We start from the raw sequence: 20,425 nt of genomic DNA on the forward strand, positions 1-20,425 counted from the left end.
ATATATTATATAATGTATAATAATCTGGGGCTGCGGTGGCTCGAGTGGTTAAGACGCTGAACTGCAGACCAGAAGGTCAGTAGTTCAGCAGTTCTAGACCCGAGTGCCGTGTGACGGACTGAGCTCCTGTCTCTTGTCCCAGCTCCTGCCAACCTAGCAGTTCGAAAGCAAGAAATTGCAAGTAGATAAATAGGTACCGCTTCGGTGGGAAGGTAACAGCGTTCCATGCACCTAAGCGTCTAGTCATGCCGGCCACATAGCCATGGAAACGTCTTTGGACAGTGCTGGCTCTTTGGCTTGGAAACGGAGATGAGCACTGCATCCCTAGAGTCGGATTCGACTGGCTTTCGAGCAAGGGGAACCTACTATAATTAACTTGTGGGTCCTGAGAATACTGCACCTCCTGGCTGTAATTTCTAATCTCCCCCACCACCACCGCCACTTACGTTTGTACGTGTGTACAAGTGTATGTGTGTATACGCAGCTCTCAAAGAATGACATACTGTATGCTTTTGATGAATTGGGGCTCTTGAACGCTTCTGCCGTGATACATTTGTTGGTCTTCAAAGTGCTGCAAGATTCTTTGTTGTTCTTATTTTCCTGTGTCCATTGTGTTTTTCAGGCCAGCCAGGTTTTGGGCGACCCGGACCGCCGGGACTACCGGGATTATCAGGCAAAGTTTATTTCTCTTTATTGTTGGAAGCATTAACAGATCAGTAAGGAAGTGATAGGGATGAAGCTAACATTTACCTTAGCATGAGGTGTCTTGGAGTGAGTTGCCATTGTATAGTAACATGGCCTTAAGTACAACTGAAATGGTTTTACGTTTATGGAAGGGCAATGAGGTATGAGCTGCGTCAAATCCAAGCACCTGACCAGGGCACGGCAGCCAACACTTTGAAAGGAGACCGAATGTGGGCCAGGTATGGACCTGTGCCTCCTTACGCCCCATTCTTCAAGAATTAAACCACCTTTGCCCTGAGGTAAGGTGAGGCGGTGGGGTATGGAGCGTTGTTATGAAGCATTTGGAGTCAGATGCAAAACAGACAGAAACGTCTTCAGCGTGAGCTTTACTGGAAGCAGTTCTCTTGGACCACTCTGGTTTGTTCCAGTGGGTCTTACACAGGTGATCCCCCCAGGAGACGGTGCCCTGTGTTAATTATTTGGGCACCATTTAGAGTTTCTGTCTCAGAATAACTTGGTCTAGCCCATTTGGAAGGGTTAAACAGACTAAATTTACCTGAGAGCAGTGTTCCTCTGGTGAGTTTACTGGTATACGAATTTTCTGAGCTGTATCAGTGATAAAATGCCTTTTTGTTTTGTCAGCACATAGCAAATCTTCTGGAAAATGCAGGTTCATCAGCTGTTCCAGATAGCAATATTTTGAAAAACGTATTCCGATAATAAAATCAAATCAAAAACTTTCATTTAGGCACTTGTTACAAATTGCATAAGCAGAGAAGGTAGCACCTTCTCAGCAGATGTTTTTATTCCAATAACACTATTCGTTGCAATTGTAAATGCATCCATTACTCCCGTAATTGCAACATTTCCTGGGCCGCTGTGGTAACATTTTTTAAAGTTCTGGCAAGAAACGGCAGGAAAGCCCCCCCCCCCCCCCAATGTTGGCTTTGTCTGCCACAATGCCCCTATCAGGTGTGTAAAGCTCTGGGGCAAGTGATGCTCTGTCTTCTTGGTGCTTGGGGGGGGGTCAACAGTGGGAGGGCTTCTAATGTCCTGGCCCCACTGGTGGACCTCCTGATGGCACTGGTATTTCTGGCCACTGTGTGACACAGAGTGTTGGACGGTTTGGGCCTTTGGCCTGATCCAACATTGGCGTCTCTTATGTTCTTAAAGTCCTAGAAGAAAAAAACTAGGGAGGAATTGGGGGTGGTTCCTTCCAAGGAAGAAAAGGGCAGGAGCCCACAAGAGATAGGAAACAATTAGAGAGAAACCATTTTTCCCTCCCAGGCTTACATGCATCACAGAACATTCTGTAGCATGTTTGAGAGAGCACAGTCAGTTAATGTGGAATGTTTGCCTGGATCTATACAGTATTGCTATTACCGGTGCACATCTTAGAACAGTGGTGGCGAACCTATGGCACGGGTGCCAGAGGTGGCACTCAGAGCCCTCTCTGTGGGCACGCGTGCCATCGCCCCAGCCAGGCCCAGACCATCATTAAAGTGTCGAATTCTCTGCCAAATAATTTTAAGTAAATGAAAGCATTTGGGATTACTTTCCTTACTTTGTTTGTATCATCTTAAATTAATGTATGAGTTGTTTTTTCTAAAGTAAAACCTCAGTATTCATGTTTAATTGCCATATTGGCACTTTGCGTTAAATAAGTGGGTTTTGGGTCGCAGTTTGGGCACTCGGTCTCTAAAAGGTTCACCATCACTGTCCTAGAACAATCCCAGTGCCTTCCTGCAGTAGTCTTAAACTATGAGTCATGTTGAGCAGGGTTGTTTCCCCCCCAGTTAAATCACAGTTCCTGATCTTCTCATTGAAGAACCCCTGCTGAATTTCCAAGAACATCCCTCCTGCATTCCCCAGCCCCAAACAGCCTTTTCTGGTATTGCAGGCAGAAGGCTGAAGATTTTGGGACTTTCCAGTTTAGAAAAGAGACAACTATGGGGGTGGGGGACATGATAGAGGATTATAGAATTATGCACATGGTGAAGAGAGTTGGCAAAAATAACTTTTTCTCCCTCTTCCAAAGCACTAGAACTTGGGGGCATCCAATGAAGCTGATTAGCAATAGATTCAGGACAGACAAAAGGAGATATTTCTTGACTGAGTAAGTTATTAAAATGTGGAATTCGCTGCTAGAGGCTGTAGCGATGGCCACAGGGACAGGCAGTTAGATCCATGGAGGATAGGCCTATCCATGGCTACTATCCATGGTGACTAAAGGGAATCTCCATGTTCACAGGGAGTAAACCAACCTCAGCATACTGATGCCAGGAGGTTACATCTGGGAAAGATGTTGTTGGCCCTCCAGAGGGACTGTTTGGCCACTGTGTGAGACAGGATACTGGACCTGCTGGACTGCTCCATCAGGGCTCTTCTTATGTTCCTGCATGTTCTTAGCAGAGAGTTGAACAACTTGCAAAATAATTTTCGGTATATTCTAAAAGGCTTTTAGTCCCGTAAAGTTGTTTCTTTCTGTGATGTACTCAAGATTGAAGTTGGGACACTACGACATCAGTCAATCTCTCTCTCTTTTTTTAACAGGTCAAAAGGGTGATGTGGGCTTCCCTGGACCCTCAGGGCCCCCAGGAACCCCTGGTCTGAAGGGAGAGATGGGTGTCCAGGGATTTCCTGGCCTTCAAGGTCCTCCGGGGCCTCCAGGACTGCCCGGGCCAACTACAGAAGGTCTCAAAGGAAGCCGTGGGCAGCCAGGCATACCAGGAAGGCCAGGTGAGGGCAAAAGAGAATGACATCGAGCCTTTGCTAATAACTTGATTTTGCTGGCAGGTTATTAGTCTGTTGCAGGTTATACTGAATTGGTGCTCAATACTGCTTGGTTAACTTTGCAAGGTATTATCCTGCTGTCTTCTGAGCACCCCCCACTTTATTACGATTAGTCGGAAGTACCATTGTGGAGAGAGAGAGAGAGAAAGCAAAACCGTACCCACTGATAACCTGCCAGCAAAGCCCCTTGCCTCTTGCCAACTTGAGATGCCCTCAGCATGTTATCACGGCACTCATCCAGCCGAGCACCCAATCGAACTTTAATCCCCATCTGCCAAGAATGCCCGCATCATGGCCTCATGTGATAAAACGGATCCATCCTACACACCAACCGTAATAATAAGCACCATCCTCAGGACCCCGCGGAGATCAAATTCATGCCGGTCACACAGCATGATCAGATTGGAGAATGGCGCCGTGCATCTTCCTGTTGTGTGTGCATCCTTGCCTCCGTTCCATTTCACAGCTCCCAACAGATTCAGTGCACCTCCATCCCATTCCATCCTGCGTCATCTTTTCTGTCTTGTGTGTACTAATTCCGGAAGTGATAACTTCCGCGATGGGCAAACACTGCCGAGCAGATGGCAGAGATAAAACGTAATCTGTGTATTGGTGTTCCTAGACCTAACCAGAAAACCTGTTAATGCAACTTTTCCAGCCCTTAAGCCACACACTGAAATTGATAGATTGGGGCAGTTGTACCACAACCTAGCATAATGCTTTATGGCCCCTATATTGGCCTCCTCGAAGTGGTCTCTGTGTGTACTTCTGTAAAGAATTTGGTGAATTTCTTGCCCTTTATAGTCCTCATCTGAAAAGAGCCTCGTAACAAAGAGGAAGTCAGGACTTGCAGGGTTTAGCGGACTGGTCTTCTGCGGAAACTGCTAGTCCATCCCCTTTAATTATGCAAAATGAGCATCATGCATTATGCAAAATAAGCTCAGATGTGCACGTTAATGTGATGTTTGCAGCTTATATGGTGTGCAAAACTGGGATGGCTGGTAGGAGGTCAAGCACAAAACCATCAGGCACTGCTCAGAGGTTTTTGGGCCCATCGTCTTTGTCTGTGTGTGGCATGCGTACCGTCCAGTGTGAAGAACACATCTCATTCAGTGGTGCATGTCCCAGTGTGGGTAAGCCAAACTATTGCTGATAGCCAACCGTTTAGCATTTTGATCTTCTTAAACAGAGACTTCTTACACGGTCCCTCTGCAACATACTGCCATGATGTTAATGAGTCATGTTCTGTGTGTTTCTGTGATCCTCTTAAGTGACACTGTACAGCTGCTGATGCTGGATTTTAAAGGCGACACCCAGCCTATAAGGGAGCTTTTCACCTTTTCCCTTTATGCTTTTTTTTGGGGGGGGGGAGTCAAGTCACAGCTGACTTACGGAGACCCCATGGGATTTTCAAGGCAAGAGACGTTCAGAGGCGGTCTGCCACTGCCTGCCTCTGCATCTTGACCCTGGTATTCCTTGGTGGTCTCCCTTCCAAGTACTGACTAGGGCTGACTCTGCTTAGCTTCCGAGATCTAACAAGATCAGGCTAGTCTGGGCCATCCATGTCAGGGCTTCTTTCACGCTACTTGCCCACAAACCCTGGAGTGCTTTAATTCTCCATGGTGGAAAGAAAATACGGGAATTTTTTTCCCCCAATGGGAGGCTAAAGTGTGACTCTGGTATTATAGTGATTACAGCGGCTACTGATCCACTTTAAAGCCCTACACGCCTTGGGACCGGGGTTTCTGAAGGACCATCTTCTCCCACATGTTCCTGCCCAGGAATGAAGATCACGGGGAGGTGCCCTTCTGACTGTCCTGTCAGTCAAAGAAGCTCATTTTGTGGGTACAGAAGACAGGGCCTTTTCAGTGGCAGCCCCACAACTATGAAACAACTTTCCCAGGGAGGTGTGCCTGGCCCTCCCACCCACTTTTTTTTAAAGTACCCATAGTTACACTTTTATTATTTTTCTTATTATACACATACATACATACATATATACATACATACATACATACATACATACAAACAACCAGGGCTTTTTTTGTAGAAAAAGCCCAGCAGGAACTCATTAGCATAATAGGCCAAACCCCTGATAGTACAGTGCATTAGCATATTAGGCCACACCTCCGTGTTACCAGAAGTGTGGTTATCCAGCCACACCCACCTTTTGCTTCTTATTCTGTTTACCTTGTTTGTTGTCAAAACCCAGGGCTTTTTTTGTAGCAGGAACTCCTTTGCATGTTAGGTCACACACCCCTAATGTAGCCAATTCTAATGAGTTTCTGCTGTTGGGTGTGGCCTGTTATGCTAATGAGCTCCTGCTGGGAATGGCCAACTCTGGAGCCAGCCGGAACTCCGTTCCTGTGCGTTCCTGCCCAAAAATAGCCCTGCATACAACTATAAACAAACAACCACTTACATACATAAGACATACAAAGAGATCAGTATATTTTCTTATTACTCTATTACCATATTTAATAAAAATTTTCTTAAATCACTTTCTATGGGTTTGCTTAAGTTTCTGTATACTCTTATCTTTTTACCATAGTTTCTATTAAACTCAAAGAGATTAATAATACTAAAAATTTCATTACTTTAAACTATGCAGTTATATTATACCAGTCATACAGTTTTTTCCACGTCTTTTGAAATGTTGGGTCTGTTGTCCCTCTCATCACCGATGACAGTTTGTCGTTTTCAGCCGTCTCCAACAGTTTATTCACATATTCTTGCTTCTTTGATGCTTCCATTTGTTTCCAATATTTTGCATATAATATTCTTGCTGACCCTCCCCCCCACTTTTGATCGTTAGTAAGTAGGCAGTTGAAGATGGTTTTATTTAGGACTTCATTTGGTTATGCTTACTAGCAGACCTGGGTTGTGCTTTTAAATTTTGGTTTTATAAGCCACCTAGAGCTCCGTAACGAAGAAAGGGGGCTAATAAATATATTAAAATAAAGCTGCTTGAGTTCGGAAGAGGGGCATTTTCAAGAGGAAACCCGTGTGAGGAGAAAGGGCTCTTCACACACTGATGTTGTTTTATTTGGGGAGAGGGAGTTGTTCTAGCCTTAACAGCTGTACAAAGTAAAGGAGGGAAATCCTTTAAAAGGATCACTTTTAGCACGTAACATGCAGCTCTATCAACAAAAGTGGATGTTTCTCTGGACAATAAGGGAGTAACAGATGCTTGTTGATTTCTTGCACTTGATGGATTCATTCAGCTTTCCTTTCTGGATCGTAATATGGACTTGCTTTGATTTGGGACCTCATTCATCCAAAAATGCAAAATTTGAGACCTTAGCAAATTCTGAGATGTAATAGTTTGGTCTATACACACGATACACAGAATTTTTTTTTTTAGATGGGTCGCCTTGAAAATGTGTAGTCTGTTGACATATCTAACTATATTGATGTTTCCCCCCTGCCCTCTCCCCCCTTAACGATGGCCTTGGTGAACTTTCGATCCAGGTCCCGAAGGTTAGCTCCTTAACTCCGCAGTAATAACGTTGCATGCCTTTTAAATGTATACTGGGTTTTATGAAAGCAAATGTCTCAGTCTTCAGAATGGGTATGCCAAGTCGTCCAGCGTGCATCGTTGCCGTACAATAGACAGAATTGCGGCTCTGACCCATCCTCGAAAGTCTGCGGGTGTCTTGCAGTGTCCGCAAACAACAAAACAAGAATTCTTAAAGAAACACAAGATGTGAGCCTGATTTTAGCTTACAAGGCCAAGCGATGTTGTTTACCCAAAAAAGGAAATCCGTGCTCCTTTTTCTCTTCTCATTGCAACGATGGCTCTGTTTTATCCCACTGCAACTGAGAGGTCGGCAAAAAGGTGAAAAACTTAAGCTCTCTGTTAAAGGAAATGTCAAAGAAATATCCTTTGTTGGAGGAAAGTACCATTGAGCTGCTGCGACTGAACAACAACAACTTTATTGGCAGCCTGCCCGCCTCACAGAGACTCAGTACAGATTACAAATTATAAAATGGTGCAGTCAAACAGCATAAGACATCCAGTAAACCACACAGCAGGACTAGGATTACAAAATTAGAAAATAATGTGCATATTAGAATATAAGGTGAACATGACGTGCCATAAATGATGTAGAGAATGGAGTTACAAAAGTAGCAGACAATGTGTTAAGGCCAGTGTTAAGGCCAGTGTTCCCTGTAAGCCGAGTTAGTGTGAGCTAGCTCACAGTTTTTTAGCCTCCGGCTCACACATTTTTGTCTCCGCTCAGGAAGGAGGGCTCCAGAGCAAACTAATTTATGCAGGAGCCAAAGCGCTTGCTCACAACTTTAATGCCAGTAGCTCACAACGCAGAATTTTTGCTCACAAGACTCCACAGCTTAGAGGGAGCATTGGTTAAGACCAAAATAATACGTACAATAAACAGTGGAACAGACTATAACCTTATTCCCTTTATAAAAATGCTCTTCTGACCTTTTCGGCTTCAAACAACCAGTGGAATGATAGGAGCAGGGGATCTCTTCTGACATCCTCAGGCGGTCCATTCCAGAAGGTGGGAGTCACTATGGAGCATGCATGCATACGGGCAGCTGTCAATGGCCCCGGTCACACGGGCCGGATATCGTGGGGGGGAGGCGTGGCTAATTGCCCCGGCGCAGTTTGATCCACGATTACGTGATCAGACGGGGCGGCGGCACACCACGGGTCCTTCCCTCGGCGCCAGCGAGTGAACGAGGGACTGGAGGGGAATGCCGCGCGCTGGCGGGATCACACCACGGGCGTCTGGAGTCAACCCGTGGCAAACGTTTACCAGTACCTTGGAGGTACTTGTTTTTAAATGCGCATTGTCGGGGGTAAGCCACGGGTGTGCTCCACTTCCCAGATGTTGGGGTGTGATCGCGCCCGGATAATCCGCCCACCTTCCATGCCTCTCCCACGGCAACTTTGCCATGTGACCGGGGCCAATATTACCCAACTGCAGGGAAGCACTTTCAGAAGGCTTTGCTCAGGTTAGCAAAGCTGTCACAGCAAAGCATAGTAGGAGAAACAGTCTGGGAGATATATGGTTCTAAAGTCATGAAGGGCTTTCTAGATAATAACAGTACCTTTAATTGAACCTGCTAAATGATTGGTTAACCAATGGAGTGGCTGCAGAATGAGTGCAACAGGCACACACTCTGCTAGGTTCCAGTAGTAAGATCCGAGTCCAGTCGTACCTCAGAGACCAACAAGATTCCCAGGGTATGAGCTCTCGAGAGAGAGAGAGAGTCAAAGCTCCCTTCGGCTGGGAATCTTGTTGGTTTCTAAGGTGCTGCTGAACTCGAATCTCAAGCCTTCAGTGCAGTCTCTGTGCCATAGCCTGGGCTAAAACCAGACTGAAAAGAGGCGATAGCAGATGAGTCATCCGGGAAAACCTGGAGTTGTTCTGGAACTGCTTCCTCAATCGTCTTGCCCAGAAAGGGCAAATGAGAGGACTTGTGATAATTGGCCATATCATTCTTTTCTAGTGATTTTTTTTTTTTAAAGGATGGATAACTGCCTCTTTGAGTCACCGATGAAGGGCACCTTGAGTCACTGATTACGATGAACCTCAGGAACTCATTCACACAATCATTGCATGATTTCAGCAATAGGAGTGGACAAGGATCCAGAGTACAAGTGGGAGCTTTCACAGATCTCAAGAACTTGTTGAAGAGATCCACCCGTGGGCCAGATGTCCAGTGGACATTTCTTCTGCCTGAGATGTATTACAATGGAAATCTAAATTAGAATGTACTTGAGAGACTTTATCAGCAAATGAATCTTTTGAAAAGTGTCAAAACTAATCCGTTCCTGAGGGTTGAAGGCAAGTGCCGAAATACCTTAAGCAAGTTGTTGTTGTTGTTCAGTCGCACAGTCGAGTCCGACTCTTCGCGACCCCATGGACCAGGTCACGCCAGGCCCTCCTGTCTTCTGCTGTCCTCTGAAGTTGGCTCAATTTCATGTTCGTGGCATCGATGACACTGTCCAACCATCTCATCCTTTGCCGTCCCCGTCTTCTTTGACCTTCAATCTTTCCCAGCATCAGGGTCTTCTCCAGTGAGTGCTCCCTTCTCATTTGGTGGCCAAAGTATTTGAGCTTCAGTTAAGCAAATAACAGTTGGCTGTGAACCAACTGAGGCCATGGTAGCAGAGAAGTACAATTTCTTTGTCACCAACATCTCATAGGTCTTCCAAGGAGCTCTATAGCACACGTTCACGTAGAGTTTTCTGCCAGTGCCACTCTAGATATCTCCCAGCCCTCTTCGGATCACCCAGTTCTGTGGTAAACCCAAGGGTACCAGGTTCTGTCCACTCCACCTCACACAATCCCAGCTAGTAGTCACAAAGCCCAGTGGGGAGGGGGGGTCCTTAGCTGAGGACCCAATGAAACAAGGCCTCTCTGCTCAACATGAATAGAAGGACAGGTGCCTCAGAAACCCTGAGTAAGCACCAAACACCCCCAACCCCACCGTTCACAGGAGGAATGACTTCCAGTTCCCTTTCCTCTCTGTCTCTGCCTCTAACTAACACACAGTGTGCCAACTGCTGACAGAAAACAATGGCTGTGTGTGAGGTGGGGGTGTAAATATATCATTCTGCTCCCATAGAGCAGAATGGGAGCTCTCTTATTGGTGGCCAGCTCTGCCTGTCGAGCTTTGGAGGGCCACTATTGGTGTTTCCAAGGCTGCAAAAGTCCATCTGGCCTGTTGCTTTGACTGTTGTAATTGATTGGCGCCAGTGTGCCTGCTGCCGCCGCGGCTGACATGCCCCACCACAAGATGCCCAAACCTCCAAAAACCATGTGGAGGATCGTGGGAGGGTCGTTGAGGTGAGATCGCACAGATCTCCGCTCGCAAACCACAAAATCAAAACTGTTCCATTACTCCTTCTCTCTGCTTCTAATCCATTACTGATCCTTAAGAGGATCTCGCAACGAAGTAGGATACTAAAAAATTGCCGCTCAGATAAGACTCACGCAAAGTAACTTGCAAAAAGTTTACTACTTCCTAAACACTGACAGACTTTCCTGGATGCATTGCAGGGTGGTGTCCAAACTGTTGCTACTGAATGAGTGACTGGTTTGGATTTCTGTTGATCTCTGGCCCTTTGTAAAAGTTGGTGCTAATTCCCGTCACACAAATATGATGTAGTGGAACTGTTTATTTGTTCCCTTTGCAAAGGTAGGCTCAGTTCTGATAAAACAAAGAGAGCTTTTCTTGTTGTATTAATATCTCTTCTGATTTCAGAGACTGTCACTGTTGTCTCTGTTATTGTGCAGTGTTAGCCAAACCGAATTATATTGATCCTACTGTCTTTCCCTTGAATAGGCATGACTTGGCATACCCATGTATTAAAATGAAGTATGTTTTGCTATGATGACTTTTAAGAAACAAATCCAAACTGCAACTAAAGAAATAATCTTGATTCGTAATTAATAGTTGTGGGTTCTACAACCCAGTTTAGCCTTTAACCCTTTTTTTTAAAAGTGGGCTCATTTGAGGCTAAAATGCTTTAATAGGGCATTGTGGACTAGTTTCACACTTAGCCTGCCAATGCTAAAATGTCACGTCTGTTTTCAGTACAGATGTTCCTAGAAAGCTGTAGGATTATTCCACCGTGTAAATCATAGCAGAACCTACATTGTAGTAGTCATATTAATATAGTATTATTTGCAAAGGATGGAGAGAGGTTTTAACAGGTGCCTGTTTTAGACACCCAGACAGTATAACTTGAATGCTGCGTTGGATATGTGTATTTTTGCATCATTTCACTGACATGAAAATACATTATGTATTTACCCCATCCCACCTAAGCGTATACCAGCCTGGCATGAGAAAAATGTATTTCAAAATTACTTAGGGAACATCTTAATCATTACATTTCTGTTAAAAAGGCACACAGCAGCCTTTTGTGGTTTTAACTTTTTTCCAGAGTGCCTTTATTATATGTGGAATGTTCATAACGGGCTGGATCCTGTGGATCTGTTCCACTCATGGTGGCACTTTCAGCTTTCCCTGACGTAAGATGTACTGGGAGGAAAGGGTTCCCTTTAGCAGAACAGATCCACAGGATCCCCACCTGCGTTGCCTCTCCAATTCCAAAATCTGTTCCTCTGCCAAAGGTCGGGCAAGAGCTTTGTGGTGGCCCCTCTCCAGAGACAAAGCTGCCCCTGACCACAGAAGCAGCCCAAACTCAGAAGCTGCTTGTTATAAGCAGGCCGCCTTTCCTACAGAATCGTCAGTGAAATGGTTGCATCTTTGTGTTATCTTAGCTTGTGTCTATGTTGAATGGACGGGTAGTAAACCTCAGGGTGAAACAAGAAATTCAAAACTTGTACCAAGTTTTAGGTTTAATTGCCTGCCTTACACTGGTTGGATCAGGCCTAGTCACCAGAGCCAGTTGTGTATATATATATAGATATATATTTTATGCTGCATAAATGCATGCTAATGTGCCGCGGGAGTGAGTTTTAAAAATTATTTTGCATGCCTGTTTGCAATGCTGTAAATGCAAAATGTGCTGGTGAAATGGGTTTCATTGTTTAGTGTGTCGATATCTCATCTGGTCTCCTTCTAACCAGTAATCTTGTTTTGCACTGTGTGGTCTCTGATATCCCCCTAACATCGATCTGTGGGCTTTGGTGAACTCTGACCCCATCCAGGTCCTCCAGGTTAGATTCTTCGCTTGGACAGTTTGCTTTGCTACTTTGCGCCGGTTTATAAAAACAAAGCTGTTGTTGTCGTTTTAAACTCTCATCCACTGTTGCTTAGAGGGAGAGCAGCCAACCCTGCGAAACTACACAGAAGAGGAATGGTTGGGGTTTTTCCAAATGTGTTATATTTTCATTTCACTTTTTAGTCAGAAACTGGCCCTCTAAAATGGTTTTCTGGAAGCAAAAGGCAGTTGTCTGTCAATTTAATTCAAAATGTTCCTTGGGGAGGGGGCAGGGCTGGTTCCAGGTTCCACCCACCCCTCTTCTACCCACTACGCCCACATATTCCCTCCTTCCCTTCCCCACATGCCTCCCATCAGTCTGTGTTCTTTCCCTGCCGGCTTGTGAGCTCCCCCACTGCCCGTGTTCAGTGCTGCCTGCAGCTGTATTCCCGGTGGCCCTGGGCAGTGGGTGTATCTGAGAGCCCAGGGCCCTGGCACCAGCCCTGCGAGGGGGTTCTGCTTCCTGTCCTTCCCTCTTGATGGCCTCATCAGTGGCTGCTTGAAACTGGGGGCAGGCAGCTTTTAATGGATGCTGGGTCCAAGCAAGCTAGATCCAGTTTGAGAGCTCCGTTCAACGCCAGCTCTATGCCACGCCCAGATTTTCTTTCCGCAACCACTGAAGCCCTCTATATCAAAAGGGGTAACTGGCCTTAGGGGTCTGTTTCAACACAGTGTGCCTGTACTTATTTCCCAAACACCCTACTGTGAATAAGGATTTTTTTTTCCCCTTTGCTGATCAATATTGCATTCTTAGTGTTACACCTTTAAATTTTGGGCTAAAGGTGAATGAATAAAAATATTGTTCATTTGGTAGCATTTCCAAAGATAAGATATCCCAACAGACTCCCAAGATGTTAGTTTCGTACCTTAAATCTACCGCGTGCTGTCTTGCATTCTGAGCCATGTTATCCAGCAGTTCCAGCGTATAACGTGCTTCTGGCTACTTTTTCTGTGATACAGAATGAGACTCATTAGCCTGTGTTTGGGACCGTCTGATGGTGAGGATGTGCCTCCCAGTGTGACCAATGAATAATAGGGCCCGATCCGTTGAGAGCCCCCTCTGTGTAATCTGCCTACCAATGAAAGTGTATAGATGCAGAAGTCAAGCCCAAGGGGATATGCACCCTTCCTTGACCGGCTCTCTTTGCTGTTAACGTTGTCATTTAACTTTTCCTGTAGTACCATCCAACTCCCATTAATATCAGGGGGGGGGGGCTGGTGGATGGTATCCAATATGAGTGAAATGGGTCCTCAGCCATTGCTCCGAGAAAGCCGGACACAATCAGCAAGACGATCTGCTGTTCTGTTCGATGGGTCTCTGTTGATCAGGATTCAGTCTAGATGCCTTCCCCCTTCTGCAACCTGCGGGACCAGAAATTTGCATCGCTTAATTTGAAGTGCCTTATGAGAACCAATCTATCAATCAATCAATCAACCAATCATTTATTATGGTCACGGACCAGCAGAATAAAACGTACATTAGCAGCATGGTTATAAGAAAACACACAGAGTCTTCCGTTATGAAAGTAAAAGTGGATGCTGAGAGGGAGAGTCCATTGACCTTTCCTCCTCAGACAGGTCCAACTCCCCAGTGAGGTCTCTATCCCCCCCCAGGCCTCAGTGCAAAAGGGGAGGGGGTTGGAAAGTGACCTCAGTCCACCTCCTTTAGGTGCTGCATCCTCCCCAGCGTGCCCCCACCCTCTTTAAAGGCAGCCTCACTAGGCACACATGCTCCCTTGCACTTCCTGCTCCCCCCGGCAAGAAGCCAGGAGTGCCCCCCCCTCAAGCATACGCTGATTCTTCCTCCACTCCTGGGCTGCTGGGTGGGCTAAGAGCCTTCTGCCCCCACACTGCTGGGCAGTGGCCTAGGAGACCTTAAAGGAGCCCAGCGTGGAGTTGACTGGCTGGACCTTGGCACCACCAACTCTTTTGGTCCACAGCTGCTACCAGTTGGGGATGGAGTACGCACCAGCCCAACAGGCTGAACCTGCATAATTATAGGGGGTGAAGCTAGTCATTCAAAATGGGCCTCACTTCTTCTGGATGACAGAACGGGGTGGTCTGTCGCCGTGGAAGGGCTCACTAACTCACCTGATTTCAAACCAGTTCCACCATCAGCATGAAGCTGATGGGGCTCCACCATGAGCCCCAAGGAAGTCAAAGCATCTTGACCCTTCAGCAGAAGTCCCCATAGGCCTTGGGTCCTTTCTGGTAGAAAAGGGGCTGTCAAAGGGGACGAAGGGCACACTGACCGCCAAACTTCTGTTCTGCCACATCAAGGTCTGCCTGGTCCAGAAGGTCCCCGAGGACCCCCAGGAACTGGACAAGTGAAAGGAGAAAAGGGCAACCCAGGGATACCAGGTCAGCCTGGACCGGTTGGCTTAAAAGGAGATCAAGGACTACCTGGGCGCCCGGTGAGTATGCAGTTGTAAAAAAAAAATTGCTCCTAAAGCAGTGATTGGTTTTGAGAACAAAATAACTGAATATGAAAAGTGAGACTTACAGAAATTGGCTTCTCTTTTAAAATGCGAGGACAGACCGTGAAGTCCTAGTCCTGATTAAGCGATAAGCTCATCCCCTGAGCTCAGTTCCAAATTTGGTTCAGGGAAAGCAGAGCTACACACACCGCAACCAGTGAACAGCTTAGCTTTCCCCCAAGTTTCCCTTCTTGCCGCAGTCCGTAGCAGCTGCTGGCCAGCCGGAAAGTCATTCACCCGGCAAGTAGGGATGCCAACTCCAGGTTGGGAAATTCCTAGAGGTTTTGAGGGTGGGGGGGGCAGGGTTTGGGGAAGGAGGAACAATGCCATAGATCCGACCACTTGAAGCAGCCATTTCCCCCAGTAGAACCGATTTCTGCTATTTGGAGATCATTTGTAATTCTGGGACATCTCTAGGCAACCACGTGGAGGTTGGGCAGGCCCTACAGGCAAGTGGGAGACTCTCTCTCTCTTGGCCTTCCCCTCCTTCCCCAGCAGCTCAGACCCCTAAGATTCGACGATGGCATTTCCCATGATTCCTCAGGTGGGGCTTGGATGTTGCTGAAAGAAATGTCCGGGACACTGGGGAAGGGTGGAGCAATGAGGAAGAGGCCAGAAGAGGGTGTGTATGGGGGTGGTGGGGTGGGAACAAATGCTCTCCTGGCTTCTCAGCCCATTAACCAGTTAACCAACTGCTGGAAGTCAGAGAATGTGCAAACCAAGTGAGAGGAGGATGTGGGGGGTGAGCCCTGAATTGAGTAGAACTGAAGGGGGACGTCGCAAACGTCCGCGGCGAGAGTTCTGAGCACACCGACTATGACTTTGGGCAGTACCTCTTGTTCGAACCATTACAGGGAATAAGTTTTCGAGCACTCGCTAAAAGTTTACACAAGGTGATAAGTTTCGTTTAAGGCGCTTCCAGTAGGGTCAGCCGAAGCCATTCCTCTGGATGGTGAGGGGCTGGCTGCATTGGACAATCTGAAAGGGACAGCCGGGGGAACCTTTGGGATGTTGCTGAAGATACTGAGCGTGCCTCTCAGGTGGAGTTCTGAAAACGTCACTCTGAACACATGAAGCTGGCTTCTCCTGAATCAGACCACCGGTCCGTCAAGATCAGCATTACCTACTGAGACTTGCAGTGTCTTTCCAGGGTCTCGGGCAGAGATCATTCATGTCACCTACTCTCAGATCTTTTAACTGGAGACGCTGGGGATTGAACCCGGGACCTTCCGCGTGCCACGCAGATGCTCTACCATGGCCCCTCTCCTTGCACGCCTGCTGGGGTTCCTTGTGCTTTTAGTGTGGCCTGGATTTCCAGACGGCAGGAGCCGTTTCCATTGCTTCTGATCCACACGCGTGGTATTTCCAGGGTTTTGTCCCCTTTTTTAGAGAGTCAGGGACAGTGTTCCCTCTAAGCTGAGTTGGTGTGAGCTAGCTCACTGTTTTTTAGCCTCTGGCTCACACATTTTTTTGTCTTAGCTCAGGAAGGAGGGCTCCAGAGCAGACTAATCTATGCACTAGCCAAATCTATTGCTCACAACTTTAATGCCAGTAGCTCACAAAGCAGAATTTTTGCTCACAAGACTCCACAGCTTAGAGGGAACATTGGTCAGGGATAACTTGGAAACTCGTCGATACTGGTTTTCATATTTACGTTCTGTCCTTCATCCACAGAACAGGGCCAGGGCACCCGCTTTGCATGCAGAACGTCCCAGAGTGAGTGAGTCCTTGGCCTCTCTAGCGAAAGGATCTCGGGTGGCAGGCACCGAGGAAGCCCCTTCCCTGTCTGAGACCCTGGAGAACCACGGCCAGATAGGAGAGAGGACGCACTGAGCCAAGAGGGGGACCGTGGGCTGTCTCAGCATAAGGACCGTCTGATTTGGGCGTTGCCCCACGGAGTCGGTTAGGCTCAGAGCACGGGATTGGGCGAGGCTCACCCAATGAACCCGGATGTCCGTTTCTGGACCCGGCAATGTCATTCTGACCACTTCCATCCGTTCTCTGTGAGGCCTGAGCAGGGCTCATTTGGTAGGAAAAGAGGTGCAGGAGCTCATTAGCATAGCTCACTAGCATAACTCATTTGCATATGCCACACCCCCTGACATCACCGGAAGTGTGTCAGAAGGGAACACCCACCGCTCAGGCTCCACTGGACTGTTTTGGATTGCTAGCTATTGGGGGGTTGGGGAACGTGCAGATCTGTCCTTGCAGAGGAGGGAGAGCTTGTGCCTGAATAAAACTTGGCCTTAAAGGTGCCACTGGACTGTTTTGGACCGGGGGGCGGGGGGGCTTTGCAACTTACGTGGCGGTTTCTTGCAATGACTGAGGGCTGCTGGGAGCAGGGGGCGGGGCTTGTTGCATTTGCCCGCCCCCTGGCCTCTTTGCTGCCGGAGCTCTGCTCCTGTGCGCTCCTGCAGGAAATTACCCCTGGGCCTGAGCATTCGTTTGTGTCCAGCCCAGTTATTCCCCCTCCCCAGCACCGTTTGATGATAAAAGCAACTACTCCTGTTGTGTTGTCTTAGGGTGAGCCCGGCCATCCAGGTCTGAACGGAATGAAAGGCGATCTCGGCGTTCCGGGAGTCCCGGGATTACCAGGTATTTAAAAGACAACTTTGCAGAACCACCTTTCCAGCAAGCAAAAAAGGCTGCCCAGTCACTGAGCCTGGCATGTCAGGGCACAGAGGCTGTTTTTCCAGTGTGCATCATTAACCCCAAGGGTTTGGTCTTTCAGGTATGAAGGGCCCCTCTGGACCTCTAGGCCCGGCTGGCCTCTCAGGGGATCCTGGAGCTCCCGGATCTCCAGGTAAGAACCATGTTTTGTGTCACTCGTCAAAAACAAACCACAAACCACCCAGTGCGTTTTTAAGGACCAGCTACAGCGGTGGCTCAAGTGGTTAAGACGCTGAACTGCAGGCTGTGGAAGGTCGGTAGTTCAGCAGTTCGAGACCCTAGTGTGCCGCATAACGGAGTGAGTTCCCGTCTCTAGTTCCAGCTCCTGCCAACGTAGCAGTTCGAAAGCAAGAAATTGCAAGTAGATAAATAGGGACCACTTCAGTGGGAAGGTAACAGCGTTCCGTGCGCCTTGGTGTTTAGTCATGCCGGCCACATGACCACGGGAACGTCTTCGGACAGCGCGGGCTCTTCGGCTTTGAAACAGAGAAGAGCACTGCAACCCTAGAGTCGGATTCGACTGGCTTTCGAGCAAGGGAACCTTTACCTTTTTACAGCGACATGAAACATTGTGTTTCAAATAACCCGGAACTCTTCCTCAGGCTGAAAGCGACAAAATTAAAAAGAAAAGAGGGAGGGTGGGAAGAGATGTTCCAGACCATGATTTTAAAGGCCTTTTCTCATCTGCCTCTCTGGTGAGTAAGTAGATACATGTTGGTCTGTTGGATGTCAGGTCCTCTGACCAAGGAAAAAGAACAAAACTAGTGGTGTCCCTCCAATGAGAACTACAAAGGCCAGCAATCTTCCTTGTATCTCTCTGACACCAAGCAGGATTCCAAGATCCATTGCAGATCCGGGAATAATTACTTGATAGTCTACGTATTAACAATTCAGGAGATGAATTTAAGAGGATGCATGAGGTGTTAAGTCAGATAAAGTCAAATAAAGCGTGTCATGGGCAATGCCCCCTCTAAGCTGTGGAGTCCTGTGAGCAAAAATTCTACTTTGTGAGCTGCTGGTATTAAAGTTGTGAGCAAGTGATTTGGCTGCTGCATAAATCCGTTTGCTCTGGAGCCCTCCTTCCTGAGCTAAGACAAAAACGTGTGAGCTGGAGGCTAAAAAACTGTGAGCTAGCTCACACTCAGCTTAGAGGGAACACTGGTCATGGGTAAATCTCTATATGCACAAACTCTTGCTAGTTCACCCTATTCCAGGGCGATGTAGTGGTTTAAGCGTCAAACTAGGATCTGGGGAAACTCAGGTTCGAATCCCCGCTTGTGCCATAGAAGCACGCGGGGCAACCTTGGGCCAGTCACACCCTTTCAGCCTAACCTCCCTCGCAGGGTTCGTGTGAGGATAATAGAGAGGAGAGGAAAATGATGTCGGCCACGTTGAGGCCCCCACTGGGGTGAAAGGCGGGATGTAAATAAAGTACATACATTCCTCTCAGCCAGGGCTCTTTTTGTAGAAAAAGCCCAGCAGGAACTCATTAGCATATTAGGCCACACCCCTGACAGCACAGCTCATTAGCACATTAGGCCGCACCCCCATGTTACCAGAAGTGTGGTCATCCAGCCACATCCACCTTTCCCTTCTTATTCTGTTTACCTTGTTGTCAAAACCCAGGGCCTTTTTTTGTAGCAGGAACTCCTTTGCATGTTAGGCCACACACCCCTAATGTAGCCAATCCTAATGTGTTTCTGCTATTGGGTGTGGCCTATTATGCTAATGAGTTCCTGCTGCGCGTGGCCAAGCCAGGAGCCAGCCGGAACTCCATTCCTGTGCGTTCCTGCCCCAAAATAGCCCCGCTCTCAGCTGAATTCCGGTATTTTGAAAGTAGGCAAAAATTGTTTGCGGGCACTCTGGTCCAGAGTCGTGGTCCAGAAAAATGGGGCTGGGGCAGCGAGCTCGATCACAGCAGCAGCTGCGAGGGCCTCTGACTCGCTTGCCTCAGCAGGTGCGAGGGCCAGCCCAAATGGGATGAGGGCCACTCCTCTCTTGGGGGGGAGGCAGCCCCCCAGACTTTCTCCCACTGGCCTTAATGGCCAATCCACCCAAGGGGTCGGAAAGCTATTAAGGTGTTTCAACTTTAAGCAGTGGGCGTGATGAGGAGGGAGGGGGGACTGCTCCCCCGTAAGTCCTCTTACAGGAGGAGGAAAGGCTGAGCTCCTCTCCGCCGCGCTTTTGGCCCCAGGTATGAGAGGCAACCCATTTGGTTTTCTTTTCTAGGTGAACTTGTTTGTTTGTCTGTTTTTAAGAATAAATTGGGAGTATTTAACAGCAAATAGTTAACTGAAGAACAACGAATGTTATGTTAAAATAGGTACTGTGATTAATACGAATAAGGAAGAAGAATCTAGGAAGCTAAATGGAATCAAATGTAACGGGTAGCATAAGATAATAGTAAGAATAGAGAGTAATCCTCGTTTAGCATTTCGATATAATAGGAGTCAGTGGATGAGCCGGAGAATACTTTCTATTAATAAAGGGGGTGAATAATGTAGTAGACAGTTGGGAAATTAATATTTTGTATCATTGTTCACTATAAACATTAATAAACTGTGAATTTAAAAAATAAATACATGGTCAATCCACCCCTCCTTATGCTCCTCCAAAGACAAGCTGCTCACTGTTGGAATTAGGGGTGGATCCAGCAGGAGGATTACTGAATCCATTTCCGATCGCCGAGATATTGTTGGGCAGGTTATTTGTTCCGGTATGATCCTGTTTTCTGCAGCCTCCTTTAAGAAACCATAGAAATGGACGGCCAGCTGGGCAAACTGTCCCATTTACTGTTCTCTGACTCTTAAAGCGGCCTTTGTTTTGTCCTAGGCCCTCCGGGAATACCCGGCCCAGCTGGTGAAACGATCGTAATAAAAGGCGACCAGGGTCCACCGGGTCTCCCAGGGCAGCCGGGACTCAAAGGTCTCCCTGGGCTCCCGGGCCCACCAGGACTGACAGGTATGTTCTTTGCTGAAATATTTTTTAAAAAGAAAATCCGCAGTCGACTGCACATCTAAAAGGGTCATATAAAGCCCCCCATCACCGATACTATTGCCAGTGAAACCCCTCTGCACAATTGCAAAGAGTT

The 20,425-nt window shown here is 47.4% G+C and overlaps 1 protein-coding gene across 1 annotated transcript in view; it reads left to right on the top strand.

The window, feature by feature from the left end:
- COL4A5 (collagen, type IV, alpha 5) overlaps nucleotides 1–20,425 on the top strand; it is a gene marked incomplete at its 5' end in the record, with an annotated part of 118,859 nt that overhangs the window by 80,202 nt on the left and 18,232 nt on the right. The window contains 6 exon segments of the mRNA XM_015415427.1: nucleotides 623–673; nucleotides 3,238–3,423; nucleotides 14,468–14,601; nucleotides 17,187–17,259; nucleotides 17,396–17,467; nucleotides 20,167–20,296. Coding sequence (XP_015270913.1) covers nucleotides 623–673; nucleotides 3,238–3,423; nucleotides 14,468–14,601; nucleotides 17,187–17,259; nucleotides 17,396–17,467; nucleotides 20,167–20,296 — 646 coding nt within the window.

The sequence above is a fragment of the Gekko japonicus genome, unplaced genomic scaffold (genome assembly GCF_001447785.1).
Source record: "Gekko japonicus isolate JY-2015 unplaced genomic scaffold, Gekko_japonicus_V1.1 scaffold1282, whole genome shotgun sequence".
Lineage (NCBI taxonomy): Eukaryota > Metazoa > Chordata > Lepidosauria > Squamata > Gekkonidae > Gekko > Gekko japonicus.